Here is a 19,418-nt window from a genome sequence, read left to right on the forward strand (position 1 = left end):
TGGAAAATGCGTGTTTTGTACAATGAAACCCATCTTGGCCTACCTCAAACTATTTGCAATACCAATATACATCGGTGTGAGAATTGTGGCCTCATTTAGACAAAGTATGATTTGGGGGAAGCTGTTTTGGGAAGGGCTTATTGTGGAAAACCATGCACCTTCATAGCTACTAGGTGATTTGAGAAGTGGCAATTTGTGGTAAAACTTGATTTATCTATGATTTATCTATGATTTGAGAAGTGTCAATTTGTGGTAAAGACTCCATGAGTAAGTGCCACTCTTTTTAGGATTTTTTTGCACATTAAATGACTCATTTAACTAGTTAATCCCATTTGTTGACTCTCTGTTGACCAGCCACTTGAGGGTAAAACTGAGTATATTGCACTAGCCGGTATTAGCACTCGAGGGGAAAATTGAGCACACAAAAAATGCTAGTATAAGACTCGAGGGTATACCGAGTATATCTAAATTTCCAGGGTTAGATTCGAGGACACGTGCAATTGTTGACGCGTAGACGCGGGTCGCGGTGGAGAAGTCGAGACGTGCAATCGTGGACGCGTGTCGCGTTGCAGAAGTCCAAGACGTGCAGACGTGCACCTGTGCACGCGTAGGACGCGGGTCGCATTAACCACCCCTCGCCTTTATAGACGCCTCCTCGCACGCTGTCTCTGTCACTCTCACTCGCTCACGCATCGCCAACTCTCTCCCACGTCCCATCATCTTCTCCAAAGCAAAAACCCTCTCCCTCTCCCTCTTCCTCTTCCTCTTCCTCCGCCGGAGAGATGGACAAGGAGAATGCCAATCCCATCGTCGAGGTTGGCTCGAAGCGCGACGCCTCCATCTTCGGCCCCGTCCCCTCGACGGACGCCGCCGCCGCCGGTGCATCGGAGGCTGCTGCCGCCGGTGGCAGTCAGATCCCGGCGGGATGGGACCCCTACGACCCCGTGCCGTACGTCCCGCCCCCGAACCCCTACGACACCTCCCTGGAGGACCCATGGAACGAGGTAACTACGGTTTGCTTCCTTTTTGTTCCCCATTCCTTTTTGAACCCTATTTTTGCTGGTGTAGATGGATCCGTAGATGGATGAGTATTGGGCTAATATTTGCGCCGATTTTATTCCATTTTGTTTTGATCACTTCTTGATTTGGGGTTCGGCTGTTCGGTTAATTTATGCAAGTAATATTGGATCTCAATCAGTTAATTTATGCAAGTAATCATGGGATCTCAATCGGTTATTTTATGCACTAATCAAAAGATATCAACCGTTTAATTTTGCAAATAATCTCGAATGTGTTCAAGTTCAGATCTAGTTCAGATCTAGAATCTGTTTCTTTGCCTATGATGAATGGTTGGGCACAAATTTTTACAGTGAGGGTTCAGCGAACCATTGCTGTGTACAAATCTGTTGTGCATGAGCTTTAGTTCGCTTACCCCTTCCCTGTAGATATATAATCATGTCCACTCTAACTGAGGCTGACTCTGTTTTTCTTAACTTTGTTATCATGTACGTTAGTCATTGTTGCAACTCATTCACTAGTTTCTGTTTGATATGGATCAGATGTCTGGCAGCGACGTCGGTAGCGACGAAGAGCAGGAGGACGTCAAGACTCGCCAGAGTGCTGCGGAGGCTGCAGGTCGGCCGATACATCTCCTACTTCGCCAAGGAGGTGTACAGGTGCCCCTTCTGCACCGGGAGACTCGGCGCCACGGACTTCAACCGCCTCGTCACGCATGCTGAGAACATCGGCAACACCTTCCCCAAGGTCGGCACGACGGTGAACGTCCACTCCTTCCGCGCCAAGCACGGGGCGCTCGGCATGCCCCTCCGCGGCTTGCAGCGGGTGGAGATCTCCGCCGGGCGCATGCCTCCGCTCAAGCCCAAGGCTCCCAAGGGGAGCAAGAGCAACAAGTGGAGGGAGAGCCAGATGGGGTAGGCGGAGTCCTGGACGTGTGCTGCTGCTGCTGCTGCTGCCTCCTAGTTTGTTGTTGGGATCCCTTTGTTGTTAGCTAGGGATCCCTTGTTGTTATGTTAGTATGATGGTGCTTGTGAAGAACTCGTTACTATGTTGGCTGCTTGTGTATGCAGCCTATTATCTATCCATATTATCTAGGGATTATCTATCCCTAGTCTACTATATTTTGTTGGCCGTACTTAGTTTTCTTGATTTACTATGACTCGTGAATTTATCGTACATTATCCTGGAGATTTGCTTCTAGATTTAACTACATACATATGAACCGGAGGGAGTACTAGATTTGCTGCCATATTGGGCAAACAACGAGGGCCAAAAGGCACAAATAATTGAAGAAAGTCAGAAATGCAAGCTTCTCTAGATTTTATACTAATTTGGTGAAAAGGACGAGAGAGAAAGAGGGGAAAAAGGTGCACTTAATAGGGATGCCAATTTGGGGCCGAGAGAGACGGAACCCAGCTCCTGCTCACGTGCAACCAAACGCTTCTCGTCCTGTCCCACGCGGGCCCTTTCTACCAGCCCCACGCGACGCGGGCCCACACGACTCGGCCCCACAAGACGCGGCCCCACACGTGACAGAACGGTCAACTAAACGGGAATCCTCGCCGTCCGAGCCGCTACGCGGGTTTCAAACAAGGGCTTGGGGAAAACTGAGGAAAAACTAAGGAGCTGGGGAAAACTGAGTACAACTAAGGACCGGAGGGCACGAAAATAGAAATCCCTACTTGAAATGGCAATCCATAAAAAAAACACCAATACTAAGATCGGCTAAAACAAAATGATATCCCAAAGGGATAACTAAAAAACTTAATAAAATGGATATGACTGATAGAGGGTCCAATACTAAATAAAGGAGTATCTCCTCCGGATGGTAGGATATCATCTTTAAAAAGTAGCTTAGTCTCATCTTCTATAGCTTGAAGCAGTCCTAGGAGGATAGCATATTCAGGACCAATACGTTGTTGTATCGATGCAGATATTTCTCTTTCTAACCATACAATTACGAGTACCTCTATTGTGATTCCCAAAAGGAGGCTTAAAATGGGTAGAATCGATATGAGTCTATAGACTTCTTTTAATAATTCTAATTTCGAAAAAGAATTGATAGTTTCTACTTCTACCCTATATATTATCATTTCAACGGTCAACTCCCCCCCCCCCCCATAATGATATCTATAGTACCTAATATCGTCATGATATCAACAAATTTCATTCTTTTAACTAGCTGAGGAAGAATTTGCAAATTAATAAAACCGGACAGACGAATTTTCCATCTCCAGGGGAAAATACTATCACCTCCTACTAGATAAATTCCTAATTCATCTTTTGGGGCCTCCACTCTTACATAAAGCTCTTGCTTTGATAATTCAAAATTGGGTGAAGGTTTTTTATCAAGAAATTTATATTCAAAATCATCATATGTTGCGTTTGAGAGCAACTCAAAATAAATATTTAAAAGTGGCGACGCCTATTTCCAAACCTAGCTGCTTCTAATCAATATAAGCCTTGTGATACATGCAACCGTAATCATCTAATGTAGTGCTAACTTTAAATTAATTGATTCAACTTTGTTTAGATACACATGTATGTATGTTATAGAGAAAAAAAATAAATGCATATCTAGTCAAAGTTGCGTCAATTAATTTGAAACAGGGAAGCACATAATACCGGCGACTGACTGTTCCTGATTGATCCATGCAAAATGATACAAGCAGCATATTTCGGCAGCCATAACTTTGGCATCAATCAGCAGTGTGTGCGTCGTACTAGGTCAACTCTCTAACATAGCCGTTGTGGTTCACGCAACCGGTATATTCATTCACACTCACACACGGGATTCGCATTCGCCCCTGAATCCTTGTCGACTTTCGGTACCGCCCGGAATGCCATAAACTTTGGATAAGAAGAAATACGGTCTGACCGTATCGTATACTGTTTGCTAGGCCCAAATTCCAGGAGAAATATTCATGGCGGGAACGTCCGAGGACGGAACGGACTGTTCCGTGGGGCCTGGGAGGTACCCGGTTTCTGTGGCACTGACTGCGTCGATGTCACTCGCCTGCAGAGCGACTGCGGCACCCACCACAGAACCAAAAATTCGACCGGGCAAAAGAAAAAAGGCGACGGAATTGAATTGAAAGCAAAGCCAGGATTCGACATCGCCTCGGAACCGGCTCCTCTAACTTAGAGGATCTCCAACGAAACGGCGCGCCATTAAGTTAAACCTGCGCGCGAAATAAAATTTATCCCGCGCGCCGCTATCGCGACATCCCGAACGGCAAACTTGACGCTTCGCGCGTGCGGTATAAAGCATCGCGTGCGTGCGCCCCCAACCGCCACGGAACGTTCCGCCTCGCCCCGCCGCTTTCCCGCGCCATGGGTCGCCGCCGCTCTTCCTCGCCGCCGCCTCCGCTCGTCCGTCGCCAAGATGCCGCCGCGCCGCCGCGGATCGTCGGGCTTCCGCGGCGTACGAGCGCGTCCTAATGGGACGTTCTACGCGGAGATTCGCGCCGACGGCTTCCGTGTCACCCTCGGCACCTTCACCACGCCGGAGCTGGCGGTGCGCGCCTACGATGCGGCCGCGTGGCGATTCCGGCGGCCGCGACGCGACCTCAACTTCCAGGACATCGAGTCGCTGGAGGAGGCCGAGTTTCTGGCCCCCGCGTCGCGCCTCGTCAGCGAGGAGGACCGCCGCCGCCACCGCCAGGCGCAGCGCCGCATCGCCATCGCCGAACGCGACGAGGAGCTGATGTGCCAGTGGAGGGAGCAGTTTCCCAGCGACGTCGACAACACGGAGGCGTTCTTCACAGACCTCAGGGCGCAGCGTAGATCCGCCAGGCGCCGCCACCGCCGAGTTCAAGCTCGAGAACCCGAACACGACCTGGGGCGAAAATGATCCGCGCTAGGACAACATTTGGACTGCGACGACCTCCGACCTCCGACGATGATGACGAGTAGACTGTTTTTATTTATCTATGTATTTTCAATGTTTTTCTGGTGCTGTAGATCTTATACTTGAACTAGGTTAAATCAAAATATGTTTCTGGCGCTGCATAATAGCGCTTCCGCTCCAGGCGCTATTTTCAGCGGACCACCCGCGCTGCGAAATAGCGCGTCCGGTGGAGGGTTTTCGGCGCAGCGCGCGCTAAGTGTTTACAGCGCGCGCGAAATTGGTTTTGCTGCGCAAGATTATCGTGCATGTGTTGGAGATGAGCATCTCCAGTCGCGTCCCCTAAACCGTCCCCCAAACCGCGCCGGATCGAGCCTTTGGGGGACGAGTTTTGTTCGTGCCGCGTTTGGGGAACGTCGCTTCCCAGTCGCGTCCCCCAAACGCCGTTCCCAACGAGGAATTCAAATAGTTTGCATTCAAAAGAGATCGTTCCCGTCGAAGTCATCGCGATCAGAGTAGCGGCGATCAAAGTACTGGGCGCGCGATCATATTACAGGCCGTCGATAGAATTAAAAGAAGGGGTTGTTGTAGGCGATGCCGACGCCGACGCCGACGGCGCATCGTGAGTCGACGTTGGCACGTCGTTCACGACGAACTCGTCGTGATCTGCCCGGTGTACATGCTCCGTCGCCGACGTCGAGGTAGAGGCCAACGCAGGTGTAGTAGCGGATGCGTCTGCCGGCTCTTGCTCCGGGGTTGGGGCCGCTGCAGCTGCCTGGGCCGCCGCCTCGAACTCCACCTCGGCCGCGGCCATTTTGGCTTCGATGTCGTCGAGGATCTGGCCTTTGAAGAAGTTGTGCGCCGCCCGCGTCCGGGGAGACATTCCTTCTGTCGACTGTCTCAGCAGGCGTCCCTACGTTTCTTCAGCCCCATCTTCTCCTCTTGCCTCTTGAGCAGCGCCGCCCACCTTTCCTCGGCCTTTTTGTCGCGGGAGAGCAAGGTCGAGGAGACCTCAACGAGGCACTGCGTGAGCGAGCATGCGTCTTCTCGGCCGACGCAGCGTCGGCCAAGGCGGCCTTGGCAGCCTTGTTGCCGATAGGGCGCCCTATCGATGTTGCCAGCGGCGCATCCAGATCAATGGCGTCTTTCCCCTTCGACAACGAAACGCGCGTCAACCTCCATTTGTGGTTCATCTTGAGCTTGGTATAGCAATGCATCAGCGCGAACCACTTATGCCCATCCCAGTTCCTCCGGTATAAATCCATGTCCTTGTCAAACTAACCAAAGGAAGCGCAATCATTTCATCGAACATATTGTAGGCGCTACAGATTATGTAAGAAAGAGTCGTACCAGTTGGGCGACGTCGGCGCCGATGTCGCCTCTGGTCTCTAAGTCATGATGGAAACAATGGAACATGTTCACCGACGCCTGGATGATGGCCCATCGCGTCGACATTGCCTTTTGGCTCCTCTTCATTGTCACTTTGTTGTATTCGCTCTTCATGAGCTTGCGCTCATCGAACTCGGCCTTGATCCTCGCCCAATACTTCCCGTATTTTTGGTTGGCGTCTGATGACCCACAAGTATAGGGGATCGCAACAGTCTTCGAGGGAAGTATTACCCAATTTATTGATTCGACACAAGGGGAGACAAAGAATACTTGAAAGCCTTAACAGCGGAGTTGTCAATTCAGCTGCACTGGAAACGAGACTTGCTCGCAAGAGTTTATCGATAGTAACGGCTTTATAGTAGTAGCAGTAGTGAAATAACAGCAGCAGAGTAACAAAGACAGCAGTAGTGATTTTAGTAAACGAAGGATTAAAATACCGTAGGCACGGGGACGGATGACGGGCGTTGCATGGATGAGAGAAACTCATGTAACAATCATAGCGAGGGCATTTGCAGATAATAATAAAACGGTATCCAAGTACTAATCAATCAATAGGCATGTGTTCCAATTATAGTCGTACGTGCTCGCAATGAGAAACTTGCACAACATCTTTTGTCCTACCAGCCGGTGGCAGCCGGGCCTCAAGGGAAACTACTTGGATATTAAGGTACTCCTTTTAATAGAGTACCGGAGCAAAGCATTAACACTCCGTGAACACATGTGATCCTCACGTCATCGCCATTCCCTCCGGTTGTCCCGATTTCTGTCACTTCGGGGCCATTGGTTCCGGACGGCGACATGTGTATACAACTTGCGGGTAAGATCATAAACAACGAATATCATGATGAAATAATAACATGTTCAGATCTGAGATCATGGCACTCGGGCCCTAGTGACAAGCATTAAGCATAACAAGTTGCAACAATATCATAAAAGTACCATCTACGGACACTAGGCACTATGCCCTAACAATCTTATGCTATTACATGACCAATCTCATCCAATCCCTACCATCCCCTTCGGCCTACAGCGGGGGAATTACTCACACATGGATGGGGGAAACATGGCTGGTTGATGGAGAGGCGTTGGCGGTGATGGCGGCGATGATCTCCTCCAATTCCCCGTCCCGGCGGAGTGCCAGAACGGAGACTTCCGGCTCCCGAGACGGAGTTTCGCGATGTGGCGGCGTTCTGGAGGGTTTCTGGCGACTTCGACTTCTCCCCGTGCGTTTTTAGGTCGAGGCGAATAAGTAGTCCGAAGGAGGGCGTCGGAGGCCAGCCGAGGGGGCCACACCATAGGGCCGCGCGGGCCCCCCCTAGGCCGCGACGCCTTATGGTGTGGGGCCCTCGGGCCTCCACTTAATTTGTCCTTCTGGCTCCGTCAGTATTCTGGGAAAATAGGGCCTTCCGTCAAAATCCCGAGGTTTTTCCTGAAAGTTGGATTTCTGCACAAAAACGAGACACCGGAACAGTTCTGCTGAAAACAGCGTTAGTCCGTGTTAGTTGCATCCAAAATACACAAATTAGAGGCAAAACAATAGCAAAAGTGTTCGGGAAAGTAGATACGTTTTGGACGTATCAACTCCCCCAAGCTTAGCTTATTGCTTGTCCTCAAGCAATTCGGTTAACAAGCGAGCGATAAAAGAACTTTCACGAACACATTTGCTCATATGATGTATATATTCTCATGATATGGCTAATACTTGAGCATTTCATAATAGGGTACATGCAAATAAGATCATCTAACGAGCTATGTCAATCATGAAGAGGTACCAACAATTAATAATAAGCATCATGAATCATGTATATAAGCGAGGATTGCAATGTTCATAAGAGAGTATGATAAAGTGGTATCTCGCTTGCCTCGTATTTGATCGGCAAAACATAAATGCCCGGGCACCTCCGGAGTTCATAGAAAGACTAGAAGTAGTGATTGTCAAAGATAAAGGCATCAAAGTTATACCACAATCAATCATATTTTGAGACAAGCATATTATACTAAGAATGACAGTTGTGCTCTCAAGAAAGTGCTCAAAGAAAGGATGGAGACACAACATAAAAGTAAAAGATTGACCCTTCGCAGAGGGAAGCAGGGATTAATATGCGCTAGAGCTTTTCATTTGTAAAGCAGAAGTAAATTATTTTGAGAGGTGTTTGTTGTTGTCAACGAATGGTAATGGGTACACCAACTACCTCGCCAACCGGACTCCCAAGAGCGGCTCCCATGAATTATTTGCATTTTTATGTGGCACTCCTTCCAACCTTTCTTACACAAACCATGGCTAACCGAATCCTCGGGTGCCCGCCAACAATCACATACCATGAAGGAGTGCCTTTTAGTTTAGTTTTATTATGATGATGACACTCCCCCCAACCTTTGCTTACACAAGCCATGGCTAACCGAATCCTTCGGGTGCCGTCCAACAATCACAAACCATGGAGGAGTGTCTATTTAAGTTAATTAATTCGGGACTGGGGAATCCCATTGCCGGCTCTTTTTGCAAAATTATTGGATAAGCGGATGTGCCACTAGTCCGTATGAGAGTCCGTCAAAAGTAAATGACAAGGTTGAAAGCTAAACACCACATACTTCCTCATGAGCTACGAAACATTAACACAAATTGAGAAGCATTTTGAAGGTTTTAAAGGTAGCGCATGAGAATTTACTTGGAATGGTTTGAAATGCCATGCATAGGTATTTATGGTGGACACTTTGGAATAACTTGGTTTTCATGTGTTTGGAGGCACGGGCAGCGTTCCCGCTCAGTACAAGTGAAGGCTAGCAAAAGACTAGGGAGCGACAAATCAAGAGAGCAATGAATCGTCATAATCATGCTTGCGGCAAAATAAATTAACCGAGGCATAAAAGTGATACAAGAACTCGAAGCAATGTAAATCATTGAGGCTTAATTGACTTTTGTTCAGTCATATGCATGCGTGAGCATGTGCCAAGTCGATATAAATGAATTATTCGAGAGGAGGATACCACAATGCCATACTTACTTATGAATAAAACAATGCAAGCAAACATCTATGACATGCTACTCATATTAATAAATTGGAGCTAATCATGAGAGATCATGAACTACTAGACTTTCTTAAATAACATATACCTCACATGAACCAACTAAGCATGCTCACATGGATGAGTATATGTACAAAAATGAAAACAAATAGAGTTCATACCAGCCTCTCACCACAATCAGATTGTCGTAGATCGTCATTATTGACTTTTCACTTGTGTAGCTTGGATAATATGAAATGAAAACCACGCTCCAGCCACCGAAGACCATTGAACTCATAATGAACTTTACAAACGAAAGAAGAACAGCAAATATTTTTGGTGTTTTCGAATTTGAGAACAAGAACAAAGAAACAAGCAAATAAAGCAAAATCTTTTTGGGTTTTCTTATAGCAAACTAGCAATAGCAAATAAAGCGAAACAAATGCAAGAAACCAAGATAAACAAATGGTGAAGAGAAACAACAGAAATATTTTTGGTCTTTTTGTGTTTTGGGAAAGAAACAAAGTGAAAGCAAGAAATAGCAAACTAAAAGAAACACAGAAAAGCGAAATGGCAGAAATCTGCCAAAACCTGACAGCAGTACAGAAATCGATTTTTACAAAAATCTTACGTTGCTCAGCTCGAAAAGTGTTCAACTAATGAAAGTTAGATAACAACCTGAGGAACCTGCACAAAAATTGGCAGCTCAAAATAACGCTCTGGCTGTGCGCACGAATTTTTCTAGTAACAGTCCAGAATCTGTTTTCAGGCAGCACTTCCCCAAATATCATCTCCCTCTCATTAGAAAACCACTCAAAGAGACTAAACAAGTATGTACAAGTATCCAGCAACCATAATATGCAAAGAATGAGTGATGCCGGTATACCTCCCCCCAAGCTTAGGCTTTTGACTCTTCTTGATCACATTATATCACCCTTCTCTCTTGACCCTTAAAAACTTCTGCCACACCAAACTTCTCATAAACTTCATTAGAGGGGTTAGTACTCAAAAACTTTAATCCACTTTAGTCCTGTAGTGACACATTGCAAGAACTCAATAAAACATTAGCTACAGCTCTCCACGTCTAGAAAGCCTTGCTTAAAGTCCACAAGAGACAATGCAAAAAACAGAGACAGAATCTGCCAAAACAGAACAGCCAGTAAAGACGAATTTTAAAAAGGTACTTCCGTTGCTCAAATCAGAAAACTCAAAACTAATGAAAGTTGCGTACATATCTGAGGATCACTCACGTAAATTGGCAGATTTTTTTGAGTTACCTACAGAGAACCCTACCCAAATTCGTGACAGCAAGAAATCTGTTTCTGTGCAGAAATCCAAATCTAGCATCAACCTTCTATTAGAGACTTTACTTAGCACAATAATGCAATAAAGTAAAGATACAAATGTATTGCTACAGTAAGTAAAATAAGTGGAGGAAGAAAGAAATGTTGTTTAACTCCTCTATGCATGTAAAGTGAATTTGTTAACAAGGTTGATCAAGTCTTGCCACCAAATAAATTTTACATAGCATAAGAAGAAATAAACCTCAAATCAATCATGTTACCTTAAATTGTATTGATATGGATCCAATCACAAGAGTTTGATATTCTTCTTTAGGCTCATATATAGGACAATCGATAGTTCCAACTTTGATAGTTCTCATATTGGAAATAGTATTAACTCCGCACGCTTTTTCAATCCTCTTGGGGAAATAGACGGTATACTCCTTGTCATCAACATTGAAAGTAACCTTTCCTTTATTGCAATCAATAACAGCCCCTGCGGTGTTAAGAAAAGGTCTCCCAAGAATAATAGACATATTATCATCTTCAGGCATTTCCAACACAACAAAATCGGTTAATATCAAGCAGTTATTAGTAACTTGAACAGGAACATCCTCACATATACCAACAGGAATAGCAGTAGATTTATCAGCCATTTGCAGAGATATATCAGTAGGTATCAACTTATCTAAGTAAAGTCTCTTATAGAGAGAAAAAGGCATAACACTAACACCGGCTCCCAAGTCACATAGAGCAGTTTTAACATAATTATTCTTAATAGAACAAGGAATAGTAGGTATACCCGGGTCGCCCAACTTCTTTGGAACTTTGCCATTGAAAGAGTAATTAGCAAGCATAGTGGAAATTTCCTCATTGGGGATTTTCCTTTTGTTAGTAACAATATCTTTCATATACTTTGAATAAGGAGGCAATTTAATAGCATCGATCAAAGGGATTTGCAAGAATAAAGGTTTCATCCAATCACAAAATTTATTATAGTGTTCTTCTTCCTTTGATTTTAGTTTCTTAGCAGGAAAAGGCATTTGCTTTTGAACCCAAGGTTCTCTTTCATTACCATGTTTCTCGAGCAATAAAATCTTCTTTAGTATACTTTTTATTTTTAGCATGCTTTTCAGGTTCTTCTTCAACCCCTTCTTTATCAGGAGTATCATTCTTACCATTATCTTTATCATGTTCATTACCACTTTTAGTTTCAGCATCGGAAATAGAAATACTATTAGGATCATTAACAGGTTCAGAGGATTCTACAACATTCTTATGTTTCTTTTTCTTTTTCTTAGATGGAGCTCTAGGTTCAATGCGTTGAGAATCTTGTTCAATTCTTTTGGGGTGCCCTTCAGGATATAGAGGATCCTGGGTAGAGACACCACCTCTAGTTGTTACTTCATAAGCATGTTTTTCTTTAGCATTATTTCCTAACAAGTCATTTTGCACTTTAGCGAGTTGATCAATTTGAGTTTGAACCATATGAAAATGTTTAACAAGCATCTTAACATCATTGGAGGTTCTCTCCACAATATCATGCAATTGACTAATAGCTTGAGAATTTTCCATTAGATGATTCTCTACTCTCATATTAAAATTTTCTTGCTTAACAATATAATTATCAAACTCATCTAAGCATTGCGCGAGAGGTTTTGAATACGGAATATCTTCCCTAGTAAAGCGTCGAAGGGAGTTTACCTCAATCATGGATGAAGGGGGAATTATCTCACATATATCTTCTATGGGAGGTAGATTCTTCACATCTTCAGATTTAATACCTTTCTCCTTGAGAGACTTCTTGGCTTCCCTCATATCTTCATCATTCAATTTAATTAAACCCCTCTTCTTCACTATCGGCGTTGGAGTTGGTTCAGGCGTAGTCCAATCATCATAATTCCGGCCTATTTTAGCCAATAATTCTTCGACTTCTTCCGGAGTTCTTTTCCGAAAACACAACCAAGCACAACTATCCAGGTGTGCCCTAGACTCAATGGTTAGTCCACTATAAAATATATCAAGTAAATCATGTTTTTCCAAATCATGGTCAGGCAGAGCTCTAATAAGAGAGAAAAATCTCGCCCAAGCCTCAGGCAATTTCTCTTCATCTCCTTGATCAAAATTATAAACTCTCTGCAAAGCAACATGTTGAGCACTAGCAGGAAAGTATTTCCGAAAGAAAACAGCAAGCAATTCTTTTGGACTTTTAATAGAACTAGGTGGCAAACTATTATACCAAGTTTTAGCGTCATCCTTTAATGAGAATGGAAAGATTTTAGCAACAAAGTAAGTACGCTTCTTAACATCATCAGAAAACAAGCTACTCAAAGTAGATAATTCAGTCATGTGTTCAACAGCACTTTCTTTTTCAGTACCACAAAAGGGTGTTTTCTCAACAATAGCTATATGAGATAGATCAAGAGAAAAATCATAATTTTTATCCTTAATGTTTATAGGAGATGTGGCAAATTTAGGATCAGGAGACAGTTTATATCTAACAGCATGTTCCGCAAGCAACTTTTTAATTTTTCTTGCATCGGTAGTAGCATGGCATTTTTCAATAAAATCATCATCAAGTTCCACATAATCTTCATCAAGATCATCACTAGAGTATTCAAGTTCGGGTGAATTAACAGGTGTAGTAGCATCGGGAGTTTCAAGCATTTTCAATTTGTCTAGACCTAGCAATTTTAGCATCTAGAAAAGTTCCCAATGAACCACTATCATCAAGCACAAGCAGAAATATTATCAGTATTATGAGAGTTTTCAGATTCAGCGAAGTACCAGCAAGCGAAGCATGTGGCGGTGAAACAAGTTTATCAATCACAGATGGTGAATCAAGAGCAGCAGAGGTACTCAGAGTTGTACCTTTTCTTGTAGTGGATGGTAATATGGCGACCTTAGTATCGCGAGTTTTACCCATGATGGAGAATTTGCAGCGAACAATATCAATCCAAGTGAACTTCCAAATAAAGCTATGCTCCCCGGCAACGGCGCCGTAAAATAGTCTTGATGACCCACAAGTATAGGGGATCGCAACGGTCTTCGAGGGAAGTATTACCCAATTTATTGATTCGACACAAGGGGAGACAAAGAATACTTGAAAGCCTTAACAGCGGAGTTGTCAATTCAGCCGCACCTGGAAACAGACTTGCTCGCAAGAGTTTATCGAGTAGTAACAGCTTTATAGTAGTAGCAAGTAGTGAAATAACAAGCAGCAGAGTAACAAAGACAGCAGTAGTGATTTTAGTAAACAGCAGGATTAAAATATCGTAGGCACGGGGACGGATGACGGGCGTTGCATGGATGAGAGAAACTCATGTAACAATCATAGCGGGGCATTTGCGGATAATAATAAAACGGTATCCAAGTACTAATCAATCAATAGGCATGTGTTCCAATTATAGTCGTACGTGCTCGCAATGAGAAACTTGCACAACATCTTTTGTCCTACCAGCCAGGTGGCAGCCGGGCCTCAAGGGAAACTATTGGATATTAAGGTACTCCTTTTAATAGAGTACCGGAGCAAAGCATTAACACTCCGTGAACACATGTGATCCTCACGTCATCGCCATTCCCTCCGGTTGTCCCGATTTCGTCACTTCGGGGCCATTGGTTCCGGACAGCGACATGTGTATACAACTTGCAGGTAAGATCATAAACAACGAATATCATGATGAAATAATAACATGTTCGGATCTGAGATCATGGCACTCGGGCCCTAGTGACAAGCATTAAGCATAACAAGTTGCAACAATATCATAAAAGTACCATCTACTGGACACTAGGCACTATGCCCTAACAATCTTATGCTATTACATGACCAATCTCATCCAATCTCTACCATCCCCTTCGGCCTACAGCGGTGGAATTACTCACACATGGATGGGGGAAACATGGCTGGTTGATGGAGAGGCGTTGGCGGTGATGGCGGCGATGATCTCCTCCAATTCCCCGTCCCGGCGGAGTGCCAGAACGGAGACTTCTGGCTCCCGAGTCGGAGTTTCGCGATGTGGCGGCGTTCTGGAGGGTTTCTGGCGACTTCGACTTCTCCCCGTGCGTTTTTAGGTCGAGGCGAATAAGTAGTCCGAAGGAGGGCGTCGGAGGCCAGCCGAGGGGGCCACACCATAGGGCCGCGCGGGCCCCCCTAGGCCGCGCCGCCTTATGGTGTGGGGCCCTCGGGCCTCCACTTAATTTGTCCTTCTGGCTCCGTCAGTATTCTGGGAAAATAGGGCCTTCCGTCAAAATCCCGAGGTTTTTCCTGAAAGTTGGATTTCTGCACAAAAACGAGACACCGTAACGGTTCTGCCGAAAACGGCGTTAGTCCGTGTTAGTTGCATCCAAAATACACAAATTAGAGGCAAAACAATAGCAAAAGTGTTCGGGAAAGTAGATACGTTTTGGACGTATCAGCGTCGATGTGGAGTCATGGCTCACCGTCGCCCATGACTCGCACATACATTGATCCTCTAGAGGCGTCCACTTGGGGCCTCGTGTGCCCGATGCCTTGTTCTTCTTCTTCTTCTTCTTCTTCTTCTTCTTCTTCTTCTTCTTCTTCTTCTTCTTCTTCCTCACGCCGTCCGCGTAAACCTCCACGAGATCATCGGCATCCTCACCGGCACCCTGGCTCGTACGTCGGGGAGTAGAACATATCGTCGGGGTTGAAGCCGCCATGAGGCAGCGCATACTCGTACCGCGGCGACAAGTTTGGCGTCACGCACACGGGAGTGGCGGAGGGGCCGTCGTTGTAGAACCCAGATGTCGACAGGGACAGCACTCCCGGAATGTACGGCAGCATAGTCGTACTCCATGGGCTCGCGTTGGTGGCAGCGTTCCACCCGGCCATAATGTGCTGGTGCGCGCCGCCAACGCCTTCTTCTCCAACTGCGCCGCTCTCCGTCCTTTCTGCTCCGTCGTCGACAACTTCCAGCGCAGACAGTCTTGATGCCACTGATCATCGGTCCAGCCTTCCGGCTTCTTCTTCGGAGCCGGCGCCTTCCGCGGCTTCGCGAAGGGCGCCTTCGCCCCTTTCGTCCCATTGCCCGGTGGCTTCTTGGTCCCTTTCTTGGCTATTTTTTTGGGGGTAGTCGGTGGCGCCATGGATGGGGAGAGGGTGGCGGCGGGAGGAACAGTGTAGCGACGGCGGGAGGGAGAAATGAATCGGCGGGCGGGATAGGTCAAATGTGTTGGGATGGCAGAAATGCGCGGCGGGAGAGGAGCGATGTGGCGGGAGAGGCGCGATTTGGTGGGAGCGGCGGACGAATTTTCTCTGTGCCGCTGACGCATCGGGCCCGCGTCGCTTCGTCTTGTTTTTCGGTGTGTCCGGTGTGTCCGGAGCGTCCCCTGTGTAGCGGGGAGCAGCTCGGGATGCCGAACACCGTATCGAGCCGTGCCAGACAAAAAAAAAGCTTTGGAGGACGCGGCTAGGAACGTTTTTTTATCCGGCGCGCCCCAGATCCATATGGGGGACATTTTGGAGGTCGCGACTGGAGATGCTCATAGCTCTTGCAAAGTTAGGCTAACATAGTTGCTGGATTAAAACAAGAGGCCAAAATTATGTACTATAGATGAAAAAACTGTCTTTGTACTGTAGCCAAGACACTCTGGATCAGCACTGTTTCTAACACTGTAGCCTTGAACTGTTCACGTAGATCTGAGCCATTCACTTACGATCCAATGGTAAATAACACACCAAGTCAGGGTACTGTAGCAACCTAACTTATCAAGAGCAAAGTTAGAGGAGCTTGTTCCGTCGCCTCCCCCTCGCTCTTTTTGGATTCTTCCCATCTTGAGGCATCGCCTGTCTGCCCCCATTGGCCCAAGCCCAACACCCTCTTTGTGGAATCCTACAATTCTTGCCTCCCACACCCCAGCCTCCTCTGCTTCTTCTTCTACCTTCCTCCCCTACAAATCTACAATACAAGGGAAAGGAGAAGTGAAGTGGAGCCAACACTCCCCTGCCTCCGTTCTTGCCATGCAAGTGTTCGTTCCTTGCAGGCGCGTGTTCGGCGGCCGCTCGGCAAGCGAGTGCTGGTGAGAGCGAATGGGGGCTCACGCAGCAATGCCGTCGTCCGGCGGGGCCATCTCGCGGCAGGGCTCGCTGTGCAGCCTCACGCTGAGCGACGTCGAGGGCCAGCTGCACGGCCTCCGCGCGGCGGCAGGCTCCAGGAGGACGGTGGACGAGGTGTGGCGGGACATCCAGGGCGCCGCCAGCTGCGCGCGGCCGCAGCCGGCGCAGATGACGCTGGAGGACTTCCTGTCCAGGTCCGGCGGCGGCAGCGCGGCCGACGCGGGGGGCGGCGGCGGCGGAGGAGGCTGGGCCACCGAGCAGCAGTACAACCCCCCGCCGCCGGTGCCGGAGCAGCAGCAGCGCCACAGCATCGGCCGCCCCCTGCCGCGGCCCCTGGGCGTGGGCGCCGGCCCGGTGCTGCTGGACGCACTGTACCACGACCACCACGACGTGGCCGCCGCCATGTCTGGCCGGAAGCGTGCTGCTGCTGCCGTGGGTGGCCCGGTGGAGAAGACGGTGGAGCGGCGCAAGAAGCGCATGATCAAGAACCGGGAGTCGGCGGCGAGGTCGCGCGCCAGGAAGCAGGTGGGCTCCTCCTCCCCCTCCTCAAACCCCAAATCTCAGCAAGTGCGTTTGGACTCTGCACCCCACACTGAACAGCACACTAACTCACTCGCTTGGATTTGGCTTTGGCTGGCAGGCCTACACGAACGAGCTGGAGAACAAGATCTCGCTGCTGGAGGAGGAGAACGAGCGGCTTAGGAATCACAAGGTAACACCAACAACCAACCAGCACACTTCTCAGTTTGCTAGCTAGGCTCGAAACAGAAAAACAGGTCCTTCCAATTTCATGCCCGTCTTGTCCAATCATGTTTTCTTCTTCTTCTTGAGGCAACTGCTGTCTAATCAAGTTTATGTTTCTTAAACTTGATTTTTGAATCCATCCCTAACATAGGACAAAGCTAACACAACCGCTCTGCATGCGGCGGGGGTCCTCAATCCTCATGCCACTCAACTGCTAATGCTGCACAGATTAATTGCCTGTGCTAGTTACTGGAGAATGAGATAATGCACTGATCTGGTAGTGCCTTGTTTCAAAAAAAAAAAAAATCACCTACAGAGTTAAACAGTTCATCTCTGAACATTTTTTTTACTCCTCCTGTCGTGCTGATGCACCTATAGGGTCTGCTGCTCCTGCTAGTGAGCTCTGTGTTTCTTTAGCTGTCTCTGCGTCATTGGCTTTGGCTCTGGAGTGGTTACAGAGGATGTCAGATCATGGATGGACCATAAAGTTCTGCCCTATCAAATGGCCTTTCCATTTCACCTCCTTCTACAAAAACTTATCTTCCTACTAGCCTTATGTCAAATTACTTTTCACCATAGAAAAACTACCTTTTGGAAATGTGTGGTGTTGGTTGTCTTGTTTTTTCCTTACAAAAATCAAATGGCCTTTCCATTTCACCTTCTGCCAGAAAAACTTATCTCCTACTAGCCTTATGTCAAATTACTTTTCACCATGTAAAAACTACCTTTTGGAAATGTGTGGTGTTAGTTGTCTTGTTTTTTTCCTTACAAAAATCAACTGGCCTTTCCATTTCACTTTCTTCTACGAAAACTTATCTCCTAGCCTCATGTCAAATTACCTTTCACCATATAAAAACTACCTTTTGGAAGTCTGCGGTGTTGGTTGTTTTCTTTTCTTTTCCTTATACAAGAAAAAAAGGACCACGGGTTAATGGATGAGGTAACATCTGAACGTTTGCTTGATACTTTATGGATGACACGGTGGAGGATCAATCATTCCCATCGATCTCACAATCTGTTAGCACAGTAGTCAATGCCTAAACCCTGCTCATTGGACACTAGACAGGCATCACCACTCACTAGGCTAAAAGTAAAAGAGGGGGTAGATTCTTTTTACCCATAGGATGGAATAAATTAGGGCTTTGGGAAGATTTGATCTCATTGTCTGCCAACTCAATTCTTTCATTATCAGTCAGCATCACTGCATCACCCTACTGCTACTTGCTGATGAGCTCCTTCCTAGCTACATGCTGATAAATAATACCATTGCCCATCTGCTTCAGCTTGGATGTGCAAAAAATACTATTATCCGTGTACTAGAAAACTTTGCACATCTACCTCGAAACACACATCTTTCATTTTCTGTAGTTCGTGTACTTGTCTTGTGCTCCTTTCTATGCCCGTGTCATGAAATCTGAAGACAGCATGTACAAATTTGCCAGTGACAACTTCTCCGAAAGCTGAGATTTATGTCCTACTCTGCATTTCTTGGGCGTACGAGATACTGACCTCAAAGTCTCGAAAATCCCTCCAGACTGTCAAACAAATACTCTTTCCGGCCTCCCAAATGTAAATGTTTAGATGGATATTTGTGTATCTTCAGTTTTTGCTGGGCTGACGTGTTGAATTGTGTGTTTTATGTTTCATTCAGGCATTTGAATCGGAAGTGCAGTATGTGCCGCAGCAGGAGCCAACGAACCAGCTCCGGCGGAGGAACTCGGCCAGCTTCTGATCAAGTTAATAGTAGTGACCAGCATTATGTTGGTTCAAGTTGTAACTGACTTCCCAACAATATTTAGCTAGTACTAAGAACTCTGCTGTCTCCAACTTGCTGTGTAGCAATTGCTGGTTGCTGCACTCGTGCCTTTTCTCCAACTAGTGCATTGCTTTCTGCAGCCTGTGATTGCAAGAGTAAGCTGTAATGTTGTGTCGTTCTCTCAAATGAAAACATAATTGCTAGCCTAGCGGCAGGGTTCGTGTTTCAAGTTTTCAACTCTTTACCATCCTTGCAAAAGGAAGTTAGACAAAACAAACAAATTTTCAGTGCGTTCTATTTTTTCAT

General features: G+C 46.5%; 1 protein-coding gene across 1 annotated transcript; it reads left to right on the plus strand.

Moving 5' to 3' along the window:
* Nucleotides 1–16,330: 16,330 nt before the first annotated feature.
* On the plus strand, nt 16,331–19,320 carry LOC124674828 (ABSCISIC ACID-INSENSITIVE 5-like protein 2). Its single transcript, XM_047210885.1, has 3 exons — nt 16,331–17,137; nt 17,253–17,324; nt 19,008–19,320. Exons 1-3 carry the CDS (start codon nt 16,586–16,588, stop codon nt 19,086–19,088), a joined length of 705 nt encoding a protein of 234 aa, XP_047066841.1. The 5' UTR covers nt 16,331–16,585; the 3' UTR covers nt 19,089–19,320.
* Nucleotides 19,321–19,418: the final 98 nt, after the last annotated feature.

Source organism: Lolium rigidum, chromosome 7, assembly GCF_022539505.1.
Source record: "Lolium rigidum isolate FL_2022 chromosome 7, APGP_CSIRO_Lrig_0.1, whole genome shotgun sequence".
Lineage (NCBI taxonomy): Eukaryota > Viridiplantae > Streptophyta > Magnoliopsida > Poales > Poaceae > Lolium > Lolium rigidum.

Bases quoted from the DNA above. Each gene is read 5' to 3' on its own strand.
- LOC124674828 (XM_047210885.1), top strand. From the start codon at position 16,586: ATGGGGGCTCACGCAGCAATGCCGTCGTCCGGCGGGGCCATCTCGCGG. The intron at 17,138-17,252 runs GTGGGCTCCTCC...TTTGGCTGGCAG, and splicing joins GGTCGCGCGCCAGGAAGCAG to GCCTACACGAACGAGCTGGA. The intron at 17,325-19,007 runs GTAACACCAACA...TGTTTCATTCAG, and splicing joins AGCGGCTTAGGAATCACAAG to GCATTTGAATCGGAAGTGCA.